Source organism: Heteronotia binoei, chromosome 12, assembly GCF_032191835.1.
Source record: "Heteronotia binoei isolate CCM8104 ecotype False Entrance Well chromosome 12, APGP_CSIRO_Hbin_v1, whole genome shotgun sequence".
NCBI classification, from domain to species: domain Eukaryota; kingdom Metazoa; phylum Chordata; class Lepidosauria; order Squamata; family Gekkonidae; genus Heteronotia; species Heteronotia binoei.
In genome coordinates this window covers 34349081-34365905 of record NC_083234.1, presented here as the reverse complement: position 1 = coordinate 34365905, position 16825 = coordinate 34349081, and the positions used below count along the sequence as shown (strand labels likewise).

General features: G+C 43.1%; 1 protein-coding gene across 1 annotated transcript in view; it reads right to left on the bottom strand.

The window, feature by feature from the left end:
* Nucleotides 1-297: 297 nt before the first annotated feature.
* ERLIN2 (ER lipid raft associated 2) overlaps nt 298-16825 on the bottom strand; it is a 32660-nt gene continuing 16132 nt past the window's right edge. The window contains exons 9-12 of the mRNA XM_060250919.1: nt 16475-16566; nt 15267-15356; nt 7551-7630; nt 298-5546 (exon numbers count right to left, since the gene is read on the bottom strand). Of these exons, the coding sequence (XP_060106902.1) occupies nt 5358-5546; nt 7551-7630; nt 15267-15356; nt 16475-16566 (451 nt within the window). The 3' untranslated portion in view covers nt 298-5357. The remainder of the gene's footprint in view (nt 5547-7550; nt 7631-15266; nt 15357-16474; nt 16567-16825) is intronic.

Sequence of the window (16825 nt, the reverse complement as noted above, 5' to 3'; positions counted from 1 at the left end):
CACAGAATGTGTAAAACAGAATTGCTTAGGAGAGCATTTCTATAGAGGAAATAGTGGTGTAATGAAGCCACCATTTAGTGTATTCCTCTTATTGTACTGTATTTTTATAACCCACCTTCTGTATTGGCATGGTTTGTACTGCTTTTGGTTTGCACTAATTATGTACTCCTGATCCTGTAGTTTATTGGATGTCTTATACCGTCCTGATTGCATCATTTTTGTTTTGTAATCTGCTTTGCCTTTCAAAAAGAATAACTAAGCTTCCATAGGGCTACACAATAATGTTGATGCTGCTCAGAAAAGTGGAGAACATTTTATTCAGTCATTATAATAAATAATCAAAACTGATAGGGTGGTTTAATCAGATATCGACAGCTTAACAAAAAAAAAAAACAACCCAAGAGATCAGTACATAGTAGTGCATTTGCAGGACAGATTCTCGTTGACATTCATTCAATTTTTTTCTTAAAAGCATCCAGAAAGAGGTGGAAATTCAGTGTTTTGTTCAAAGAAAACTAATGGAAATATACAAAGGAACTGTAACGAACTATTCAGAGCCCCCACTATTGGCCCTCAATAGAAAGAATCCTCTTAATGAAGCAGTAATCATGCTAAAATGCTCAGCTGCATAAAAAAAATCTGTATTCTCTGTACCTAAGATGTTGAACAGAATTTAGTTGTCTGGAGAACACTCCCTCCCTTTTGTATTTTTTTCACATTTCTATTGACTGCCTCTCACTGAATAGTGGTTTAAGTTCTGTTTAATAAAGCTATAATTAAAAAAAACACTACACATTCTAAGCATGGTTTTTACATCAAAGTCATAAAATTATTATAATACACTTTGGCTTGCTGGGATTAAATTTTTGCTAGTAAAAAAAGCTCTGAGTAAGAAATATCCACCATAATGTTCGTTACCAACATTTTACCTGGAGTTAAAAAAAATCAAATGTCATCCCTCCTTCCCCGAATCTTCAAGTCTGAATTTTTCCCCACCCCATTTTTACATTTCTGTACATGCACAATCTTATTTGCCAACAGCATTCGTGTGAAAAGTGGCTTGCTTCTTCTATTGCAGTATTGGACATTTATACACAGTGTGGATTTCAGAATGAAATGTTCGAAAGGAAGACACAAACAGAAGCTACAGGCCAATTTTAGAATCTAAGTTACTCTGTTTTTTAATTCTATGCAAGGAACGTTTCATACCACGCCACGCAGTGCAGTCACACAGCTACTGATGTGTTTTGGTAGATGTGTGATATCTGAGGAAAAAATAACTATGTAGCAAGGAAAGAGAAAAGCCACAAGAGGAATCCAAATATTTCCTGATGCAATCCTGAAGGCTTACTTAGCACTTTGATGACTTGTTCCCAGATGATCGAATGCATGGCTAACACTTGTTCACATTATTAAAAGGGTCTTCCCTAGCAGATGAAGACAGGGGAGGGAAGCAAAACAAAACAGATGGAAGTCTTTTGGGAATATCAACCCCTCCCCCTTTCCCAACATATACACTCCAGCACAGGAGTACATCCTCTGATTTTACAGAGACAATGTCTAAAGGTAAAGTTACTGTTGCATTTTCAGACCCATCCCTGTGCGCTTGGAATTGCTTCACAGGAAATTAGTCCATGCTCACTTTGTATCAGAGCAGACTAGGAAATGTTCACTGAAGATATACATGCCCTAGTGTGAACACCAGAGGCATGTACAAAAGAAAGCAGCAAGGGGATCTAATTCCCATTCAGTCAAAAGTGGCACTTATTTTCTTATGTTATAGAGAGTGCCTTCTTATTTCTGTAAAGGCTGAAAGGCTCAAATCCTATTATGGCGTTATTAAATGTACTCCTGTGCCAACTTATGTGATCAGAATTTTTAAAAATATTCTAACACTCAAGAAGTCACTGACCCTGCAGGAATTTCAATAAAATTTCTCTGGAGAAAGAGGCGGAACCACCACCATGCACTGTGCAATACCTAATAGCAGCTCTTAATATACAGACCCCAGAGGATGTGAGGCTAATTGGCCACAGCACTGTTATTACTTAACAAGGTTCATATATCACTATGGCAAAGACCCCGCTGCTATTTGCATAAAGAAATTGCTGTGCTGTGCCAGTTAAGATTCTCCTTCCCACCTGCTCTGTTGTGTGCGAACTTCAACAACTTCACGTACAACTGGATTGTTATGGCAAACCTGTGTCTAGGCTACATCCCTTCAGGGTACAGGCGGGGACTTCACTTGACTGAATGTTTCCCCATATATAAAATCCCCTGCATTGAAGAAAATTAGCATGTCCAAGGATTTTAGGCCAGTATTTTCCCTGACATGCTAGTTTTCTAAGAACAAGGATTTTTTTTTTCTTAAATGAGCATTCAGTTGTGTGCCCTCCACTGAAGATTAAAACAGATTCATCCAGACACTGGTTTGTTATCAAGTTATAATACTACAAAGAACTTTTTACCCTGGCTGCAAAACAAAGAGATTACTGGACTTCATACACGTAGGATCTGATCATGGCATACTTAAAGAAGTCTAAATTCATTCCTTAAAAGGGCGATATACAACATAGGGAGCATCATCAATCCAAAGACTGATTTCAATTTGAAGGAATTTGGCATGTTTTTTTCAAATTTTCTGAACAATAACAACAACAAAAAAGGCTGAAGAGATTCAGCATTATAATAAATTCATTTCCACATCTGGAAAAGCTTCTGGGACATTTTTTGATCATCTGCAGGTCACACCGCTATTGGTTCCATGTTACAAAGGTGCCTGTGGCCATTTTCTGCCTTACTTAGTAGCAGAACTGGTGCCGTCACTCCCCAAAGGAATGTAGTGTGAGTGTACGGTACTGTAACCAATCAGACTGACTGAACCACCTTTTTTCACAGGCTGAAGGCGGGCCACCTGGGAGAAGCATTCCTTTATTCAGCAAATGTGGCAACCACACTGCAAAAACTTTTGCACCTTCAAGCCATAGGTTCTAGAACCCAATGTAACCCCTTGACTCAAGCAAAGATAATAGGCTAAAGAGGGAAAAACTGTCTTCTGCATGAATTTAAATCCGCTGTGATACAAGGTTTAATCCAGCTATGATGTAAGAAGCCAAGATGATTCTGAAGTCCCATCTGTCTGCTTGTCAAAAAGAGAAAGTACAGACTCAAGTCAGGTGATGTCTGTCTATCACTGCTCCTTCTTAGTAGTAGACCAATTAGGTCACAGTTTGAAGCGGCAAAAGCTTGAAGTACTAAGCCATTTTGAGGATCACAGTTTATGGCTTCCTGGCACTTCTGCACTGTTTAAGCAGTAAGAGATTATGGTCTACTGCCATTAGCGCCACAAGTTGCAAGACTTGAAAGCATGATGCAAACAGATAAGAATAACTGACACCCCCCCCCCCAAAAAAAATCTGTCAGCTACTTGTGGAAAAGATGCACACATTGCAAGAATGAACAGTTTTGCTAAGCCAATTGGATAACTTTAGTAAGGAGGATCAAGGCTATGCAATAATTTCCTTCAAGGGATTATCACTTGAACGTACCTGTGCCCAGCTGTTCTGAGGACTGGAGATGAGGTCTACCAAATACATGCATTTATAACATGGGAATACTGTATCAACTTACACAGAATTTGCTTAAACCACAGACTGACATTGGGTAGCTGGAAAAACAGAGAAGCTTTCTAAATTTCCAAGTCCACTATTTAAGAACAGCTTATCTCAAACCAGACTCTTCAGCAATGGCAGTAACTAGCTTGGAACTTAACAGTCTGACAGGGGCATTGCTTGAGAGATGGTTTTGCAACTGATGAAACAGATTTGGAAGTCACATCGTGATCTGAATCCTGCTCACAAAACTGCACCCAGAAAAACGAAAAGTCCAAAAAGTTTCTTTTCGCACACACTGCTCATGGGACCACTTCAAAAAGCCACACTATATGAGCCAAAATTATGTCAGAAGTATCATCACATCACTGAAAACTTTCTAAAAATGCACAGAATCTAAGCCCTTAAATTCTAAGGAACACCTTCCTCTAGACAGACACTGCAGCATGCTAGTCCATGTTGATCTTCATGTGACAGAAGAAACACAACCTGATTGCTAGTGTATTATCCCCAGCTTTCATGAACAGCATATGAACAAACAGCTATGCATGGTGGCCAACTACTGTCCTGTTTTTGCTATCTGCTTGTTTTTTGACATAGAACTTTGGGCTGTCAAGCACCAGGCAAGCCACTATGAATAGTGGAATGCATTCCAGGCAGGTCTGGTTTTGAAAGAGCTGCAACTCAGGACATCCGTGAGCTCACCTGCTTCAAGTTTCATGCAATGCTTGGTAGCCCACAAAGGGCACATCCATCCAGCTGCCTAGGTGTACAGACTTCTGTGCTCAAATGTAGAAGGTATATCCTTGGGGGGGAGGGGGAGAAAATGGCAACTTTTCCCCCTTGGAGACAAAAATCATTACTGTGAAGACAAGGGTCTGTGCCCCGCCTCAACACTAGTTTTTCCAACTGTCCCGCATCAGTTGTGTGTGCTAGGAAGAGAAGGAAAGTGGAAGCAGACAGAAGGTCTGTGGTCTTCAGACACACTATGCATCTGAGAAATAAGCACCATTTGGACGAGCTCTTAGTGCACGGCTATTTAATGCTATGAATCTCTGAGCCAAGTCTGGGCTTTGTAGTGTAGCTGTGTTTTAAATCTGGAACGTAGCACCTTTCTGGAGATGGGCATATATGTTAGCAACGTATGCTACAGGTGAGACCCAAGTGTTCAATCATTCAAGAACAGCACATGGCAGTTAAACCTACAGTCTGGTGCTTTATACAAAATGAGCTGCAAGGCCCTCTAAGCCCAGTCAAGCAGAGACAGAAAATGCCTGAACTTACTGGAAACATGATTACTTGCCTATTGGACTATATCTGTGGTGGGCAAAGGGACACCACAGCTTTTGACCAGGGAAAGTTTCTCTGGCTCCAATTCCTAACCATCTCCACCCACCCCCACCCCCCGGAATGAAACTGAAGGTGCTCATTTGATTGAAGCAGGCTGCAGAGGCAACCAAAGAGGAGGAACTCTGCAGACCCTTGAGTGGCATCTGTGGTCATCTTCTCACTCTGCACAAGGAGAAATGCAACAGTGAATCTGACTGCTGAGAAAGAAGAATTCCGGAAATCCTGGAGGAAACCAAACGCCTTTGTGTACTTGCAGCCAGCCTTCGGAGCACAAAGGTTTTGCCCACGTTCTCTTCAGCATTCCCAAAGACCGAGAAATCACATCGAGGAGAGTGGCAAGGAGTCTGTGACAACGTTGAACTGAAGTCGAGTGGCTCCTTTTGGCTGGCAATGAACTCACAAATGGTCTTCCACTCCGAGCTGTTTTTCGTCCCTCAGCTCTTCAGCCTTCATTTCGGAAGATTTGCTGGGGGTCCCGGTGTGGTCCATGAACATGTTGGGAATGTCTTTGCCAAAATAGATCTTGCTGTTGGAGGCAACAGCCTTGTATTTCATCAGCTGCAAGTACTCTGGGGTAAGTTTCAACTGCAGGGAGAGAGAAGGAAAGAGCACATCAAGAGCCAAGAGCCTTGTATAGTGCCAAGAGTCTTGTGATAGCAATGGACATCCTCAGCTCTCAGAAGTGTAGTAAAAGGGGAGGAATTCTTTCACTAGGATTGCTTTTCCTACCGTTTCAAAGTGGTCAAGTTGGGTTACGCTATGTGGCATAGATAACTGACAGGCAGGGTACAAGCAAAATGAGGCATTGCGCACAAGAAGCTGCCGTATACTGCATCAGAACACTGAACCATCAAAATAGGTACTGTGCACTCTGACTGGCAGCAGCTCTCCAGGGTCTCAGGTTGAAGTCTTTCACATCACCTACAACCTGATCCTTACTAGCGATGCCAGGCATTGAACCAGGGACCTTCTACATGCCAAGCAGATACTCTAGCACTGAGCCATGATCTCCACCTGGAATCCCATACTGGAAGGTAGTTGTAAGCTGATGCCCTCAGAAGATCACAAGGGTTCTCAGACTCGCCCACCAGTTCTGCCTTCTTGCCCGCTACCCCACTCATCAGTAAAAAGTGCTACGGCCACTGCAATGTAATCCACAGCAGAAGATCTCTCCAGCTGAACTTTGTTGTAGCTTTGGTTTTTCAAAGCAGGAAGCATGGTGCCCTATAAAAAAAGGCATGAACGACTTCTACAGAAGCAGCCTCTTCGCTGCTGCACTAAGATCCCAGAATGACTTTGTGCCAGGTTGGCCGAGTCAGGAAGCAGAACAGAGACCCCACTTTCCTTTGCTATACCCTTGCAGGCATATAAACAGAACTGCCTTATACTGCTGAATCAGTTCACCAATCCTTCTAGCCCAGTGCTGTCTATGCTGCTTGGCAGTAATTCTCCACAGAATTGGCTTTAGATGTCTTTCTCAGTATTTGCTACTGGAGAACTGTTTAACTAAAGACGACAAGAACTGAACTGGGGGCCTTCCAGATGGAGAGAGGGGCCTCTTCCACTAAACTATACATCAGATGTTTCCTGGTGTACCCTTTTGGGAAACTAAACTGGGCTTGTGTGCATTTGCCTGAATCCTTCTGTAAAGAACTTAAATGCACAATACGTGCTTTTCATCTGGATTCTGCCTCATGACCAAACCAAGACATTAAAACAACTCCCTAGACTGTTATGTATACCCATAATGGAGAACTATTTGGTATTTAAACTTTTCTGCTCCACCTTCTCCCAAGCTCATCAAAACCACACTTAAAAGCACACAGAATACACAGCCAACAACTAAAATGATTAAAAACCCCACACCTACATAAATACACAATGAACAACTAAAATGACTAAAACCCCCATACCTAGATAAATCATTGTGCCAGCATAATTAACCTCTGATTTGTCTCTAACCTCAATTAGCTACTTCATTTAATCTAAAAATGCTGAATGGAAGATGGCTACAGTGCAAGCCTTCTGAAAAGCTGCCACTGAAGGTATCCTCTGTTCTGCAAAGCTGGTGCTACTATGGCGATGGTTTGAGACTGTACCAAGACTGAATGAATGGTGGCACGACTCCATGGGAAGACAGTGGATGAGAAGCACTGTTTGAAGGTCACACCCAGTTTGTCCAAATCTTTCTGATCGTTGCCACCTAAGCCCAGATGTTGGCCTCCTTTTCTGAGGAAGTTTCTTTAGCCAGGATACAGCTAGCCACATCTCCCTTTTTAGCTTTAAACCCCAGTTCTCATCAAGGTGGAATGTTTGGGGGGGGGGGTTGTTATGCAATAGAATGCTTCTCTATACAGGGAAAATAAATGCTGAATGCTGAAATCTAGAATGCTCTAGCTTGGCCATCTCCCTGTCATGTAAGGCATTTTCTCATCTGGAGGTACAAATCAACCATGCAAATTTGTTTGAAATAGTACAGCCCAGACAGATGTTTACCACCTCACTAAGGATTAGACCAGCCTGTGAGTCTGTAGACACCGTGGGTCATCTGGAGCACCAAGACTTTGGTAGCCCAACTGGGTTTCTTACCTTGTTGGCCTCTGCTACCTTCAAGGCAGTGTAACATTCAGCATCTGCTTTAGCCTTCTCTCTGGCGAGAAAAGCAGCATCTGTCAGGAGAGAAGAAACATCTAAACACAAGGAAGCCACAAGAGAGCCAGGAATCTCTCTTCTAAAATCTGCTTGTTTTCAAAAATTAGCAACTTCAGACTGCAAACAGCCCCCCCCCCAATAATTTAGATTGATCAAAAGAGGAAACGATGGGAACCATGGGATAGTAATGGACAATAGTTGACAGAAAGATCATGAAAAAAAAAGAAGCAAAATGTAAGGGCAGGACCTACTTGGTGGTAGTGACTTTTCTGTGTGGAAGTCGCTCCCTCTGTATAGTCAATTGCTACTGATACCTCTGTTTTCCTAGGCTTTTGATGGGTTCTAATAGTTTATTTATTTATTTATTTTATTTCTATCCCGCCCTCCCTGCCGAAGCAGGCTCAAGGCGGCTCACAGCATAAAATCCCAACAAACAGTTAAAATTAATAAGTATTAAAATTACACATTCAACAATAAAACAAAATATTCAGTAGTTAAAACAGTTAAAACAGAATATTGGTTTGGTGCTATTTCAGTAGCGACGGCATTTCTTCCACTTCCCTGAAATATTAAAAGTCTTTAATATGATGCTGGTTCAATTTTTTTTTAAACTGTATTATTTTCTCTTTGATGATGTATATTTAAGCAACAAGCCAAACTGAGAGCCACTATGGTTACAGGGGTTATCACCCAAACTGAACTGGGGAGACCTGGGTTCAAAATCATCACTCATCCCCATAGTCTACTGAATAATCACTCTCTCTCTCTCAGCCTAACCTGAGACATGGAAATAAAGAAAGAGAGAACTACATATGAGCTCTTTGGAGAAAATGGGAGAGTAAAAATGCGATAAACAGATCAACACAGTTGAAGGGTGGAGCATATTTTAAATGAAACAGTTAGCAGCACTTTATCCATTCTGTGTTTATCACCAGTAATCCAAGCAAAACTTTTCAGCATTTAGACCACAGGTGTCAAACATAAGAACATAAGAGAAGCCATGTTAGATCAGGCCAATGGCCCATCCAGTCCAACATTCTGTGTCACACAGTGGCCAAATATATATATATATACACACACACACACACACTGTGGCTAATAGCCACTGATGGACCTCTGCTCCATATTTTTATCTAACCCCTTCTTGAAGGTGGCTATGCTTGTGGACGCCACCACCTCCTGTGGCAGTGAATTCCACATGTTAATCACCCTTTGGGTGAAGAAGTACTTCCTTTTATCCGTTTTAACCTGTCTGCTCAGCAATTTCATCGAATGCCCACGAGTTCTTGTATTGTGAGAAAGGGAGAAAAGTACTTCTTTCTCTACTTTCTCCATCCAATGCATTATCTTGTAAACTTCTATCATGTCACCCCTCAGTCGACGTTTCTCCAAGCTAAAGAGCCCTAAGCGTTTCAACCTTTCTTCATAGGGAAGGTGTTCCAGCCCTTTAATCATTTTAGTTGCCCTTTTCTGAACTTTCTCCAATGCTATAATATCCTTTTTGAGGTGCGGCGACCAGAACTGCACACAGTACTCCAAATGAGACCGCACCATCGATTTATACAGAGGCATTATGATACTGGCTGATTTGTTTTCAATTCCCTTCCTAATAATTCCCAGCATGGCGTTGGCCTTTTTTATTGCAAACGCACACTGTCTTGACATTTTCAGTGAATTATCTACCATGACCCCAAGATCTCTCTCTTGGTCTGTCTCTGCCAGTTCACACCCCATCAACTTGTATTTGTAGCTGGGATTCTTGGCCCCAATGTGCATTACTTTGCACTTGGCCACATTGAACCGCATCTGCCACGTTGACGCCCACTCACCCAGCCTCAACAGATCCCTTTGGAGTTCCTCACAATGCTCTCTGGTTCTCACCACCCTGAACAATTTAGTGTCATCCGCAAATTTGGCCACTTCACTGCTCACTCCCAACTCTAAATCATTTATGAACAAGTTAAAGAGGATGGGACCCAGTACCGAGCCTTGCGGCACCCCACTGCTTACCGTCCTCCACTGCGAAGACTGCCCATTTATACTCACTCTCTGCTTCCTATTACTCAGCCAGTTTTTGATCCACAAGAGGACCTGTCCTTTTACTCCATGACTCTCAAGCTTTCTAAGGAGCCTTTGATGAGGAACTTTATCAAAAGCTTTCTGGAAGTCAAGGTAAACAACATCTATCGGGTCTCCTTTGTCCACATGTTTGTTCACCCCCTCAAAGAAATGTAACAGGTTAGTGAGGCAAGATCTTCCCTTGCAGAACCCATGCTGAGTCTTCCTCAATAACCCGTGTTCATCAATGTGCCTACTCATTCTGTCCTTGATAATGGTTTCTACCAACTTTCCCGGTATTGAAGTCAGACTGACTGGCCTGTAATTTCCCGGATCTCCTCTGGAACCCTTTTTAAAGATGGGGGTGACATTTGCTACCTTCCAGTCCTCAGGAACGGAGGCAGATTTCAATGAAAGATTACAGATTTTTGTTAGAAGATCCACAAGTTCAACTTTGAGTTCTTTCAGAACTCTCGGATGTATGCCATCCAGACCCGGTGACTTATTAGTTTTTAATTTGTCTATCAGTTGTAGGACCTCCTCTTTTGTCACCTCAGTCTGACTCAGGTCTTTCAACACCCCTTCCAATATTAGTGGTTCTGGGGCGGGCAAATACTTCTCATCTTCCACGGTGAAGACGGAGGCAAAAAATGCATTCAGCTTCTCAGCCATTTCCCCATCCTCCTTCAGTAATCCTTTTACCCCATGGTCATCCAAGGGCCCCACTGCTTCCCTGGCTGGTTTCCTACTTCTAATATATTTGAAGAAATTTTTATTGTTGGTCTTTATGTTTTTTGCAATATGCTCCTCATAGTCCCTTTTTGCCTGCCTGATCACAGTCTTGCATTTGATTTGCCACTGCCTGTGTTCCCTTTTATTAATCTCACTTGGACTGGTTTTCCACCGCTTAAAGGAGTCCTTCTTACCTTTTACAGCTTCCATTACTTTGTTTGTTAACCATGCTGGCCTCTTCTTATACCTGTTTGTGCCTTTCCTAACTTGTGGTATGTATTTTATCTGAGCTTCTAGGATTATAGTTTTAAATAGTCTCCAAGCTTCCCCAAGGGTTTTGACCGTATTTACCTTTCCTTTCGGTTTCCTCCTCACATGCCTCCTCATCTCAGAGAATTTACCCCTTTTAAAGTTAAATGTGGTTGTGGCGGTCTTTTTGGGCAACTCCCTATTTATACAAATGGTGAAATCAATAACATTATGGTCACTGTTCCCAAGCGGCGCAATCACTTTTACGTCTCTCACCAAGTCTTGGGCATTACTTAGGACCAGATCCAGGATCGCCCCACCCCTGGTAGGTTCTGAGACCATCTGCTCCATAGCACAGTCATTGAGAGCATCAAGAAACTCAATCTCTTTCTCTCGACCAGAACACATATTGACCCAATCAATCTGCGGGTAGTTAAAATCACCTATTACGACACAGTTTTTATGTTTAGCCGCTATCTTTAATCCCTCCATCATATTATAATCGTCCTCTCTCTTTTGATTTGGTGGGCGATAACAAACTCCCATAGTTAAATTTCCTTTTGGGCCCTCTATTTCAACCCAAAGCATTTCTAAAAGGGAATCTAATTCTCTGACCTCAGTCTTACTGGACCGTATATCCTCTCTGACATACAGAGCCACCCCTCCTCCAACCCTTCCCTCCCTATCCTTCCGATATAACTTATATCCAGGAATCACCGTGTCCCACTGATTCTCCTCATTCCACCAAGTTTCTGAAATTCCCACAATGTCTATGTTTTCTCCCAACACTAAACATTCCAATTCACCAATTTTACTTCGGACACTTCTAGCATTTGCATACAAACATTTATAATTTCCCAAGCAAGCTAGGCCCGCCACCTCTCTCCTGCCGCCTCGAGACTCTAGCAGACAGTCCATACTGTTTGTCACCATCACAGTGGACAACTCTGATCCGTTACTCGGTAGAAAAATAGAAGCCAACCCTTCATCTCTTTGAGACGAGTCCTCCCGAACCAGAGACATTCCATCTCCTGTCGGCTTTCCCCCAAGATTTAGTTTAAAAACTGCTCTGCCACCTTTTTGATTTTAAGCGCCATGTGGCCTTAACATGTGATTTTAACATGTGGCCTGAGGGCCGAATCAGGCCCTGGGAATTGCTCCTATCAGCCCCCTGAGCAACTGGCTGTCATCTGCTTCTTTCTCCCTCTCTTGCTTTCTTCTGCATAACAGCTTGCTTTGCCAGGCTTGCTCAATCACACAGAAGCTACAAAGCAAAACCTCTATTTTCCCCATTGGCTGAGGCTCCTCCCTTGGGGAGGAAGGGGGGGAGGCAGAGCTTGCTTTGCCAGGCTCTCTCAGTCGCACAGCTATTGTGCCAAGCCTCTTTTTTCTATTAGCTGAGGATCCTCCCTCTCCTGGTTCCCTGGGGAAGGAAGGAAAGAGCCAGAGCTTCCTTTGCCCAATTCCCTGGATCCCATGGGAGAAATACAAAGAACGAACCTTTAAGACCAACAAGTGCTAATGTTTTAAGCTTTTTTTTTTTAATTAATAGTGTTTGTCTGTGTTCTCTGCTACCTAATCTTAAATAGGTACACACATAGCCAAGCTGGACATGGCCCCGGCCTGACAAGTTCTCATTTATGTCAGATTCAGCCCTCATAACAAATGAGTCTGACACCTCTGATTTAGACTATATGGCTGTTGCAATTTCCCGCTTCTTGCCCCAAAATGCAAAAGTTAGGAATATACTTTTTCTTCATTCTCAGAATGTGATGAGATGGTTCAGATTCTGAGCAAGACATCGTACCCTAAGCTAAAGACAGATCAAACAGAAGTCCAGTGGCACCTAAAAGACTGATAAAATTTATGCCACCATTAGCTTTTGAGAGTCAGATCTCACTTCAACATATATATATGGTGATCTTAATCACTTTAGACACCTTTATAACAAAAAGTGTGTGTGGGGTGAATGGTATTATAGCAAAGAGACCCTGTTTGTAAATCATTCAGATGCAGGAACTGGAACAGATGTGGTTTGATGCTCATAATGTTTGGTGAGGGGAGATCAGAGGCTCCAGCCTCTCACAGGATGCAGAAGCAGAAGAATCCAGATGAAACAATAACAAGTCCATTCAGAGTGGGTGCAGAAGATGATGGGCAGAATAAGAAAAAGTCTCTTCAAGGAAGATGCCATGTAAAGTATTAGAAAAACTTAACATCTGTGAAGGACTACAACAGGGAAACAGCATGACAAAAAGAGATCAGCTGACTTTGCTGGGTCATGCTGTGCTATTAACAACTATAGCAATAGAGGAAACCCCACTCTCTGTTTAGGCCAGAGCACAGACTCGTTCTTTGCTGGATTCTTCCTTTGAAATTGTTTTTATAGATGTCTAAAGTCAGTTTCTTCTAGAGTTAAAAAGTAACTTCTCTCAAATGTCTTGGGGGGGGGGTATCTACAAGTAGTAATCACCATTGGGACAGCACGGAGCTACTTCATGCCAACCCTCTCTCCCTCTCTAATGCATGACATCTCTATGTTGCTGCTCCAGTTGGTGCTTTTCAGGAACAGATGAGTTCCAGCTGGTTGCACAAAATTCTACAGCTCCTGCTATAAAATGCTGCTATTGCTCAGCAAGGCTGTGAAATACTCTATTGAGAACTCTGGGTTCAGAAAGCCCAATTTTTAAAGCAATCCTTATAAGTACTGCCTTTTAAAAAACCTGACATTTTCTTTTGGTGTCTGGTTGTTCCAAAACACATCAATCCATTAGGCTGGTCATTTCTGTTCACTCACCCCAGGAGGGCGGCTGCAACCAAACCCGACAGCTGAGCAAGTCACAGTGAGCTTATTAGGGCAGCTGGAATGGTTTGGGACAAAGCCAATGCTCCTTGTCCACGGGGGTACCGCTGGGCCTCCAGCTCCAATGGGGCTGTAGCAAGGGCCTGGTACCTGGCAATGTGCCTTAACAAGAACGAAAACCAGCAGAGCTCTGCTGGGGACTGCCTAATGAGAGCGCACTGATCTGTAAACCACTAATTGGCTCAGCAGCCAAGCCACTGCAAAGCTTGACAAGACCCTTAATGAACCTAATTGGATCTAGGGATTCGATGCTCGGAGGATGCCTGGCAGGGCCTTTCCCGTATCTGGGAACTTGCCTGACAATAGGAATATGGGGAAACTCTCTAAGTCACAGCCACAAAATACTTGGTGATCTCCACGGCAGGGAAGGGAAGTCAATATGATACAGAATCCTAACTTCACTGCCTAGGCTGTTCTGGATGCTTGCAAGAGGTAACAGGAGCAGTGGCGGACAAGTATTTCAAGGAATCTGGGCATGCAAGTAAACCAAGTGGAGCGAGCTGCTGCATGTCACTGTCTTGCCCCACAAGTGGACAGTGGTGGGAAGGCTAACGTAACATAACTAGCCATACTCAAACAGTGCTGCAGCTACTGTATTTGTGCACCAAAACAATTCTGCCAACTGAAATCTGCCCAACCTCTCCCCTGGTCAAAGGTTTACTCTTTTTCAGAGGTAAAACTGGCCTCAACCTGATGGTCAACCTTCTTGGTGGTAGCCCCCATGCCGGCTACAGGTGGCCCGTAGGGCACCCTCTCTGGCTAGTTCCAGGAAATTGTAACCACAGTACTATGGTAAGATGCAAGCCTTTGACTGATCATGGGTCACCAATATTGAAATATACTACCAGGATTCACTTTTGTTGGGCTAATGTTTTTATTGGGCTTGGGTTCAGATTCAAGTGTCTGCTTGGAGCTGTTTTTTTTTACTGGACATGAGAGTTGATTTCATTGTTTATGCTTTTTGCTATGTTTTATTTCAAGCATTCTTTTTATACTCTTCCGGACATTGCTTCTCGTGTAGCAAAATGAACAAATATGCAGAATGTCAAGACACACAGGACTGGCCCTGATATGGTAGGTAAAGAATTCATGTATTTGCACTGGAAACAGAACAACCCCTAAAATTCTGGCTAGGGAAGCCAAACTCTGACATATTTCTTCCAACTCACAAAAGCAGCACAAACACATGTAAGAAAAAAGGTATTGAGGAGGCAACTGAGAAGAACATCAGGTGAAGGAACCAACTCACACGAATCCAGCTGCTGTTCCAAGAAGATTCTCTGTTGCAGACGCTGCTTGACTCACCAAAGGTGCAACCTGGCATTACTCACACAGATCTACAATTTGCCTGTTTCGGCTCAGCCATCCAGTGTCTAGAAGCAAACAAGATTCCCTTTCCTGGAACCCAGTTTACTCATCTGTAAGAAGGGAGAACCTCTCTCAAGACACATCAGGATCGCATTCTTCAGGGTTCCCCTATAACCCTCTGGTACAAGTAAAAAACTAGCTTAGCCCAGAGAAAGATGGCAGAATCTCTGTCCCCGAAGTTCTAGGTTTTTACTTCTTTTAAACTTGCAGGGAGCTTCTTAAGTGAGAAAGCATTTAAAAGCATAATTCTCTCACCAGTAGTCTGAAGCAGCACAGCTCACTCTACCACCTTAGTCCTCCCCATGCACCACAGACATGCCATGATTTGTTGTGCTTTGCCATCCTCGGATGCACCAAAAATCCCTAGCTAAACAGCTGCTCACCTTCAATCTCGGAGATGCGCTTCTCAGTCTCCTTTTCCATCACCTTCTGCCCATATGTGATCTCAGCCACCTGTGCTATTTTTTCAGCCTCTGCAGGGAAAAGGAGAAGCCAACTCTTACAGGCCGCATTTCTAAAACTCTCCTGCTATGGTAAGAGATCTGGCAAACTGTGTCACCCATTAGACACATGCACATTTCTCATCAAAGCACTCTGGGAAGCCTTGACAAGCCTGCCAGGCTTCCCTGCAGGAAAAAGCAAATTGTAAACAGCCTGCTCTCCCTTTCCTGTGTCAAGTCACTTCTCCCTTTGTAAGGGTAGATCCATATTTCTAATGGTTATGCAACATGCAGTCCCCATTCATGATTACAGTTCCCCAATGAAAATATTACTTTTAGTTATTTCAGACTTTTTTTTACTGCATCTCAAAATCTCATGGCAGGTCACAGTTAAAGCAACATGAATCAACAAATAATACAGCAGGATGAACTTGTTTAAACAGATCAATAACCAAAAGGCAGTTGTTAGTGGCCCATGAACAGGCAAGCCAAGATGAGGGCCCACATGAATTTCTCCAAAGGAGGACAGTCCAAAGCTCTGGGGCTATAACTGAGAAGGCCCTGCTTCTTCTGGAGGCTGATCTAGCCTCACCGTAAGATGGAACCTTTAGCAGGGACTCGGTGGTACTTTCAGTTGCCTATTGAGTTGATATGGGAGAAAGCATATTCCCAAATGGTGAGCTCTTAAGCTCCAAATCACTCGCTATGTATTAATGATCACAATCCCAAAACAAAGCAATCCTTTTAAAGAGGGAAACATGTTACAGTGCTAAAGCTTTGTATGCAGAAGGTCCCAGGTTCAGTTCTTGGCATCTCTAGGTAAAGGTGTTAGGGAAAGACTCTTCTCCAGCAAAGTCCCTGGAAAGTAGCTAATACGCGGCTAGGTGCCCTGAGTCAGTAGAAGGCAGCTTTGTGTGTTCTATGACAACCCCATTTATCTCCCAGTGGGATGCACCATGTGCACCAAGAAATAAATTCACCAATCCAGACCCACACCTTTTAACTTGCACCTTTCATAAAGCTTTCATGATCCTGCCTTCCTATAACCTTCTAAGCAGGCATCTCCTTACTCACACCCTCCTGAGTGTTATGTCCTCCTGCCTCTCACACATGGCTGGCTGTAAATAAGGAACTTTTACATGTATACAGACCAATGACAGCCTTCTTGCGCTCCGTCTCTGCCTCCTTCTCCACCACCTTCTGCTTCTGAGCTGAGATCAACAGTTTCGTCTTCTCGCTCTCCCTAGAGGGACCAAAGTGGGTGTGGAGGTCAATCGCTGATAGCAGGCTGCGATGCTGTGAGAGGAAGAATGGTCTAATCTGGGTGGGATGCTAGACAATCTCAAGGGCCAAAGAGGTTCATAGCCTACCCTGTGTATCCTGAAGCTCCATAAGATTTGTCAGTCACTTGGGTACCTTAATACTGACTAGGATACAGAACAGCCACAGCAGAGTCTATGCAATGCTAAGCACATACTGGGACTGATTAATGTTTGGGGCCA